At 34.2% G+C, this 9,303-nt stretch overlaps 1 protein-coding gene across 1 annotated transcript in view; it reads right to left on the bottom strand.

Annotated features, from left to right (window-relative positions):
• The window catches only part of LOC113464290 (aminopeptidase N-like), a 24,384-nt gene that overhangs the window by 1,052 nt on the left and 14,029 nt on the right, over nt 1-9,303 (bottom strand). The window contains exons 6-12 of the mRNA XM_026813299.1: nt 9,010-9,193; nt 6,512-6,671; nt 4,890-4,971; nt 3,854-4,189; nt 3,653-3,744; nt 2,383-2,660; nt 378-565 (exon numbers count right to left, since the gene is read on the bottom strand). Of these exons, the coding sequence (XP_026669100.1) occupies nt 378-565; nt 2,383-2,660; nt 3,653-3,744; nt 3,854-4,189; nt 4,890-4,971; nt 6,512-6,671; nt 9,010-9,193 (1,320 nt within the window). The remainder of the gene's footprint in view (nt 1-377; nt 566-2,382; nt 2,661-3,652; nt 3,745-3,853; nt 4,190-4,889; nt 4,972-6,511; nt 6,672-9,009; nt 9,194-9,303) is intronic.

Genomic DNA, 9,303 nt, shown 5'->3' with positions numbered 1-9,303 from the left:
TTATTGCATTGAAGAGAAGTCCGTTTCCATTTCAAAATGCTGTCGTCCGTTATGGATACATAAGCTTGACATCTTGGGGAAACTGAATTTATAACTCTCCGAATTTCATCTTCATCCTACTTTAGTTCAGTAAACACAATTATACAGTTCGATCGTTTAATACGGGGACACCCTATATAGGAAAGCTACTTCACATATATGTATAATTTCGTTCTAAATATGTAAGTCGTTTTCAGATTTTTGTTATCATACGAACAAATGCTTGCTCTTTACATGATAATGTTTGCATAAAAATCCGCAGTCTTATATCGTTTCATTTATAGAAGAAAGAGCATACAAATTATTATCAATTATCGGAAAAGAAAATATCGTCTTACTTCATCAAAGGATTTTCAAGCCATTGTTGATATGTTTTCTCAGCATAGGATATACAACTCTTGACTCCAGCTTCGCAGGCCCATCTCATTGCGTTTATTCTGAGCATTTTGTCGAGATCGCTGTCATTCGCCTTCGGTTCATAACCAATCTCCTTCGTCAAAGTCTTCGTCAGGTGTGCCACGTAACGCTGCAAATTTCAGTATTTCATACATTCTAGAGTTGTTATCCTTATATTGTATCATAATCTGTGTTAAAAACGTATAAATCATCTTATGGGGTTCCATAGATAAATGAGAAAATATATCACATGTAGATACAAATCAAATAAAAACATTTGGTTGTGTTGCTTATGCTACAGTAGTAAAGAAGTTCGATACAAAGTTTGCCGCACAAGCTTTAATACTTTTATTCACGGATAAACTTAAAAAGCCACTCTACTCTCATAAAATCAGGATTAAAATCGCTTATTTTTCCCTTATACATCATAAGCGGGACGAGAAGTCTTTATGCAAAATAATGAGCGACTTTACTTCTTTGTTGCATAATGTACTATTATTGATTGGGTACACAAGAACTGGATATTTATTGTATCATCCCGAAAGTAAGAAAATATATGAAAGTAGAAACATCAAATTTATCGAACGCTTAATATTTAGTAATGTGTTCTTAAATAAAGGTACTGAAAACGAGACATTCGAAATCGAGCATAAAGATGACAAACGAGAAGGAACCAGAAAACTTTAAAACTGAGGGAGTAGAAAATAATGAATAATAAACTACATAAAGAATGCAAGGAAACTGTTCGTTTGTTATTATGAATAGAAATTAATACACTTACCATTAATCGTTATTCAAGTGGAATAGATGGGAAAAAGAGGAATATAATAAGATAATTAAAAAACTATAAAGTCGCAGCGAACATTGAATTTAACACTATTTCTACCAAGTGATGTTAAAAGACACCTTTTTAAATTTTCGCCTAAAATTATTATCATTAGTTTAATCATCCTTCGATTTAATTAATTAACGTTAAAAACCAGTAAGCAACACAACCAGTAGCAAAAGTTGAAAACTGAATTGAGGAAAAAGGTATTAAGCTAATAATAATAATTTTAAGCAGAAATTTCGTAAGGTGTCTTTTGACACCAGTAGAAATAGTGTTATATGAATTGCAAGAACAGTACAGATTGGACTTAGCCTTCATCCAAGGAAGATGGATTACGGTCAATGGGTCATCCTGCCACTTTTTGCCACTCGCAGGTCACTGTCGCTTTTCACTGTCACTTTTCAGTCCACAATTTTCCGGCCATCTGCTTTACCTGTCAGCGGCAAGGATCGGCAAGTTGACCTACTGACCGTGACCCATCATCCTCGGAGCAGGTGCATTTGCGGATGAATGGGAAAGTCCAATCTGTATTGTTTTTGCAGTTCTTTTAAATTCAAGGTGCGCTGTGACTTCTTAATTTCTCATTTATCTTATTAAATTCCTCTTTTCCTCGTTCATTCCATTTGAATAGCGATTAAGTGTATTAATTTTTATTCATAATAAAGAACGAGCAATTTCCTTGCATTGTTATTTATGTAGTTTGTTATTCGTTATTTTCTTAAAACACTTCGTACTGAGCGGAGCATTTGCTCCCCTGGCTATGGCCGGACGTCACGATTCGAGCTAAGACGTCCGTCACTGAGCGCAGGTGGATCGCGCGCTCTCATTAGTGAGTGTTTTTCGCTTATAATTCAAAAACCAAGCTCCATTTTACATTTTGCTAAAGGAAATTGTTGTTCAGAATGACTGTCCCATTCTGCCATTTCCAGCTCTAACAATTTTTACGGAACACCCTCTACATTACTGCACACTGTATTACTTTAAATTATTCAAAATTCCCAGAAATGTATAAACAATCGCAATCTAATAATAAGTCACTCTCGCAAAGGCTTTGCGTTTATCGAACTAACACATTAAATGCCATTTTGCATCTTTGATTTTTTATTTGAAGTTCTTACCATGAAAATGTAATATTTGTTGGAAGTGCGTAACAAATTCCGCAGGAAGCCCAAGTGCCTGAGCGCCGGTTGCCAGGGCATATAATCGGCCTCGTTTGTTAAGTAGAGGGCCACCTTTAAAGCGATCGTGTAGTTCAAACTGTCAACATGAGCTAAGTTGAACACATCGTCGATCATCTGCACACGATTCAGCACGTGTATTTTGGTGTCGTTCCCCTTGTTCAACTCTTTTATCAACAGTTCCCAATTTTCTACATCATAGTTCACACGGTAGTAACCTGACACAGCATACAAAATTCCGTTCATTATATCTGCTATTTTCTGCCCTTCGAAAATACCGGTTTTCCGATTCTTATTGATCTATTTTATGCATGGATCAGTGAGCAGTTGAGAATAGTAAAAAGAAACGTGAATATACGCGTTATATTAATCTAGTAATTCTATTAAGTTGCTAATGGCCAATTACATAAGATAAATATAACCATCCAACACACAATTTGTTTGCAATATCCACTACGTGATTCTTATACAGTTCTTCATATCAAAAACGAATCCGAAATGCTATATCACGTTCCATTTTTGAAAAATAATGGTTCCTGTAAAACTGCATGATTTTCGGGAAAATGAGATATTAAGTGGAAAATAATGATAAGAGAAAGTCGTGAAAATAATAAGTTTTAGTCGAGAGATAGAGGAGACTTTCCATAATACTGGATGAGTCTCGTAACATGACGACTTCGAATAATTCGTAAGGTATTTGTTATACGATAAAGATGTTTAGACAATTGTTGCAAAGCTTCTAGAGGAACATGCAGTGCTGTAATCTGTTTTTTGCTTCTTTTATTCTTCATTGAGATATAAGGGGTATCTACAGTTAATTATATGTATAGAATGCCCAATATCTTTTCTCGAATTTCAATAAAGTACCAAATTCTGACGAAATAAGTATGAGTAGTATAAGAAACTGAGCACGTCAAATGTTTTCTATTAAAAGATTGTTAATTTGAGAATATTTCAGTAATTATTCATTTTAGTCCTCATTGGTATCATACTTTTTTACTCAAAATTTAATCACAATATGCTGACATTTATTAATATGAGCGTTATAAGATAGATAATTTTATGTCCAAAAGAGATTGTTTTGAACGATATCAAATTTACAGGAAGCCAGACTGAACTGTCGTCTTTTCAAGAAGGTACATGATGACCAAAAAATCTTCTCATGTAAAGGCAAGAAGTGTAGTAAATTTCTTTATTCGATATCGTAAACAGAACAATTCTGCTTCTGAATCTGCTTTTGGCATGAGAGACTCTACAAGAATCACGTAGTGGATATTGCAAGAAATGACTGATGTCGTCGGACTGTGTAATTGTTCAATTCTTATATTAGAACTCTTAAGTATACAATTAAAAATTAAATTTCAACATTTAATTATTCATATCGAACGTTCTATAAAACTATGCAACGTACCTGTTTGCTGCGTGTTGAGTATGTGATGTATCGTTCGGAGAGAACCAATCGACGATAGCCGTGTTAGTGAAATTGGGATTCGATTCCTCGACATAATTGATTGGTATCCACCACTTGGTAGGGTATTTTTGGTTTTCTCCCAACGCGATCACAAGACGTTCCTGTGTTAGTTGATAGTTCCCATGTACTCTCTTAACTGTCACCGTCGGATATCCCGGACATTCCACCCAATTATGCATTAAAACTTGCATGGGCTGTTTCCATTCAATCCCACTCTCGTTCAAGGCTTTCTGGAAGGATTCGAATAAGTCGTTCGAATCCGCATTACCTAACGCGCTACAACAGTTATTATTTATTAGTGTGAAACAGTAAAGAAAAGAATGTAGAAATTAAAAAATGACAGATACGAGTGGAAAAACTTTGAATAGGTATTACAAAGAATTGTTTAATTATCGTTCAGAGGTATTTGGTTCGAGAAGAAAGTTCGTTCCGATTTCAAAAGCTGCGATATCATATACATTCATTGATTTATTGAATTATATATTTGTTATTTTGTTCCACACTTTTTCATACAAATTGTACACTCCACCCCTAAGAATAGTACAAAATATGCAGTTGGGCCATTCAATACTACGTAACTTTTCAGATAATCAAGATAAAATTCGTTTTAATGTTGAGTTTCAAGTAAATTGAAGGATACTTTGCTTCTTATTTTATACGAAACAATCAATCTTTGAAATGAAATTGGTTAAAATTCAAAATGATAGTAACTACGATTTCTGTATCACATTATAACAGCTAATTCATTAAATATCGGCATAATCTCAGTGAATAATGAATTCTTTTTTAAAAATGCCTGAGATATCACCTTTTAGAATGTATATACCTGCCATTTGTTATCAATTATTCTGATATACTCGCTTATCTCTTAATTTACCTATCCAAAATCAGAACTAACTTTCCGGACAATCCAATATTTGTTTTTTCATTTTATTTTAATGAAGATTGTTTTATACGGTAATGAAGATGTACGTACTGGCTTGTCAGATAGATTTTCACGCCCTTGTGGAAAACCTCTTCCGTCATGGCGTGAGATATCATTCGAATAATAGAACTTGCTGCAAATCGTACAAATAATTATTTGTATTTACTATCGAAGTAAGTAGAATGCAACGTGGAAAGTATTTGTTGAAAATTAACAGCAAGGAATTAATAGAACTCATAATAAAGCATGTGCAAGTGGATGCTATTTATACTAATATTCGCAAAGCTTTTGACACAGCTACTCCGTGCTGCTTTCTAAATTGTATGCACATTCTATGAAAGTTTATTAGCGAGGACAACTAATGAAATGTAATAATATCAACTCAAGACCTACTGATGTTAAATCTAGGATCCCTCATGATTCTCAAATTGGACTCCTAATTCTTATATGTATATTTACATTAATCCGAAGTCTTCCATTTTAATTTCGCTATTTGCAGATGATCTAAAATGACTTCAACAGACTTCAGGATTAGACTATAGCTAAATATGTATAGCTAAATGAACACGTTTGTTTCAATCGATCAATTAAGATTGTATGAGCAACAAAATCTATGCTAAAAGCTTATGAAATGTAAGAAAAAGCTATGCTCAATACTCGAACTGATAAACACACACTTTTAGAAAGAATCATATTTATAGCCAATGTTTATAAAATTATTCGACATTTTTCTTCAAGTCATAGGCAATTTGCAATGTTATTTCTAACATTCTGATATATAGTTGTGTACGTATAATTTCAGTCTCGTTGAATCTAAATTAAGCACACTTGGAGTCCGAAGGACAGCCTTAAATATCTTTTTTGTTAACAAGTAGTCAGCGATCTTTATACATTTAGGGTATTTACGGGGAGTATAACAAATTGTTTCAATGTCCAACGATACATAAAATATCGAAAATGAAATATATATTATAATTTTTAAACGGTTGGGAATAGAAGAAAATATTATGAGAGAAAATTAAATAGTATCAGACGCTGTATAATATGTAACTAATTTTATGCACTTTTGAACATCGGTGCATCAGAAAAATGCAACTACACTTTTCTTTTTAAATGGAAACCTATATTTTTAACTGCATCAGTCTATGCAGTTTCTTGTGTTTCTCTCTACAAAAAGGTATTAATATACTTATGTCCTAAACTTATTTGTTTAGAAATTATCGAAGCTTCAAGTTCTCTGAATAATTTCGGTCTCTCGGCAAGTTTTCCGGAGTTAATAATAAATTATCATCATATAACATATTATAACAGTAAGTATCAATCATTTATCATAATTGTTAATCCATAGACTTTTAATGTTTAATAATTCATACGTTACTAGAAAGGAATGCTATCTAACTTTTCGCTCGTCAAGCCCGCTTATCTTTAATCTGGCGGTATTTAGAACGTTTTAACAGTTCAACTGAACGATGAGACCAGATAACGTGTCTCGCTAATGAATAAAAAGAAAACCCGTTGCAAATTTAATACCTATCGGTGTCTGCTCTCATATTTTTGTTTATCTGATGTTGAACTAAAATCATCGCGACTGCGTTTACCGTTTAAAATGTGTTTGCTTCTTTTTCATGTATCTAATCAAGATTCAAATGACGTCTTTTATTTCTTTTCTTTACCTTTGTCGTAGACCATGGGGGTGTAGCTTTCAGCGACATCTTCAGGGGTAATTACGTCCTTATTTAAGGGACGTGCCTCCGGAACCCCATCCATAACCATCGCGTTCTCTTGCATGCTCTCCACGACGAACATATCGTCCAATCGGAATTCAGGTGCTATCTGAATTTCATCATTAGTTGTCGTATTGAAAATAATATCTAGACTTCGTAGGTAGTAATGACTGTAAATATTTGATTCTTACAACTAGTTCTTTAAACAATGCTATAGTAAATGATCAAATTTCTGTTCACGTCATTTTTTACTCACTGGTTTGTTTTTCTATAATTTTGTATATAATTTTAAGGTAGTAAGCTGAAATTGTGACGTGATCAGAAATTGGGACTCCACTATTAAGTAATTTTGAATCGATGCAGTTCATCATTGTTAATAAATATAAACTGAAATTAAGGTAAATGTTACAATTTTTGTTCGGGTCTCAATGTTTACTCATTTGCTTAGTTTTCTATCATGTTGTGGCGTCTGGCAACGGCCACGTATTGTTTTAGTTTAGTTTAGGCTGTCGTTTCTCTGTCTGGTTTTGGATGCTAACTCTTATCTCTGCTCATTATCCTCATTCGCTGTCCTCGAACGTGATCACGTACACGTTTCTATTCCTTTTTTTCCTCAACGCTCTTTATCTTTTCTACGACTATCTTTTTTTTCTTTCACCCTGCTAATGCTGTCGACTTCTCGATCTCACCAGTTGTGATCGGGCAAAGGCCGCTATTCAGAATCGTTGCTAAGCATTTGATTAAGTCCGTGTTTCCTATACATGACGGGGAGTGGAAATATGAAATAGATAGGGAAAGCAAATGTTTAAGACGATCTTAAAAATAAGTAACGATTCTGAATGCCGGCCAAAGAGTCGAGATATTTCGTACTGTATATTGCCGAACGTTCGTATTAAGTACTCATCAAACGTATTACCACAGGGAGTCACTTATTTTCTGTATAATGCACGCATGATCCCACATTGTTAAATTCACATGTGAAACTATAGGAAGATACGCATATACATTTTTATGAAGGTACATCCGTAAGTAGAAATTGTGACGTGATCAGAAATTGGGACTGCACTATTAAGTAATTTTGAATCGATGCAGTTCATCATTGTTAATAAATATAAACTGAAATTAAGGTAAATGTTACAATTTTTGTTCGGGTCTCAATGTTTACTCATTTGCTTAGTTTTCTATCATGTTGTGGCGTCTGGCAACGGCCACGTATTGTTTTAGTTTAGTTTAGGCTGTCGTTTCTCTGTCTGGTTTTGGATGCTAACTCTTATCTCTGCTCATTATCCTCATTCGCTGTCCTCGAACGTGATCACGTACACGTTTCTATTCCTTTTTTTCCTCAACGCTCTTTATCTTTTCTACGACTATCTTTTTTTTCTTTCACCCTGCTAATGCTGTCGACTTCTCGATCTCACCAGTTGTGATCGGGCAAAGGCCGCTATTCAGAATCGTTGCTAAGCATTTGATTAAGTCCGTGTTTCCTATACATGACGGGGAGTGGAAATATGAAATAGATAGGGAAAGCAAATGTTTAAGACGATCTTAAAAATAAGTAACGATTCTGAATGCCGGCCAAAGAGTCGAGATATTTCGTACTGTATATTGCCGAACGTTCGTATTAAGTACTCATCAAACGTATTACCACAGGGAGTCACTTATTTTCTGTATAATGCACGCATGATCCCACATTGTTAAATTCACATGTGAAACTATAGGAAGATACGCATATACATTTTTATGAAGGTACATCCGTAAGTAGAAATTGTGACATTCACTGAACTGACTTTTAAAGGTGTCCAACTCAACGGAATTATTGCGTAACAGTGATAACAATCATCGAAGAAATACATAAGGTGTCTTCTTTCAGTTGGACCACTTTTGTCACTTACTGCACATTCCGTACGACCGCCATATTGAGAAATGACTACTTATTGTTTTCGAAAATGAAATCTGATTAAAATGACAAAAGTGCCAAGCTGCGTTATTAAAAGTCGTTAAAACTAGAATAGTCATTCTGAAAAATTGAATATTTCCCATCATCAATTTCCAAAGGATCAAGTGTTGCAAAAAAACTAATGCGATGCTTGTAGCCGAGAAAACGTCAATTTAAAAGTTCGAAATTCTTAAGAGTGCTATAAAATCTTTAAACAAATTTCCAAATTGTAATTTAGACTTTTCAAGTTAAAAAACTAATTTTCATTTTCTATGTTCTTTAACTTTCCTCCTTTTAACGCAAAATACAATTAACAAGTAAGACAATATGGCCGTTACAAGGAAGGGCATGTGACTGGTACTTCCAATCAGCTGTGTAATAACACACCTTATGTATTTCCACCATGAGCAGCTAAATAAACAAATGACACTGTTCCAACATTTATAAATTCCATGTCAAAGCGTATAGTAGTAAAGGTCTGTTTTAAGAAGGATTAGAGTATTATATTTACTTCGGAAGCAAGGAAGTATTGGAAATAGGAGGCGAATCCCTCCTTCACCCAAAGATATTTCCACCATGTCGGGGTGACGAGATTACCGAACCATAGATGACTTAACTCGTGAATGATGATCATGAGTGTGTTTATCTTCGTGCGGGTTAAGGCTGTAGCCTCGTTGTGAAGAACAGCACTTTCTCTGAAATAGAAATTCGAGATCAGAGGTGTTCACTCTCATCGTTAACGACTAGATTCAACGAAGAGTAACCATCATAACATCTACACTCTTTGTGTAAAACAGTATTATAT

Source organism: Ceratina calcarata, unplaced genomic scaffold (assembly GCF_001652005.2).
Source record: "Ceratina calcarata isolate Rehan_Ccalc_2016 unplaced genomic scaffold, ASM165200v1 scaffold325.2, whole genome shotgun sequence".
NCBI lineage: Eukaryota > Metazoa > Arthropoda > Insecta > Hymenoptera > Apidae > Ceratina > Ceratina calcarata.
This window is presented reverse-complemented; position numbering and strand designations above follow the sequence as displayed.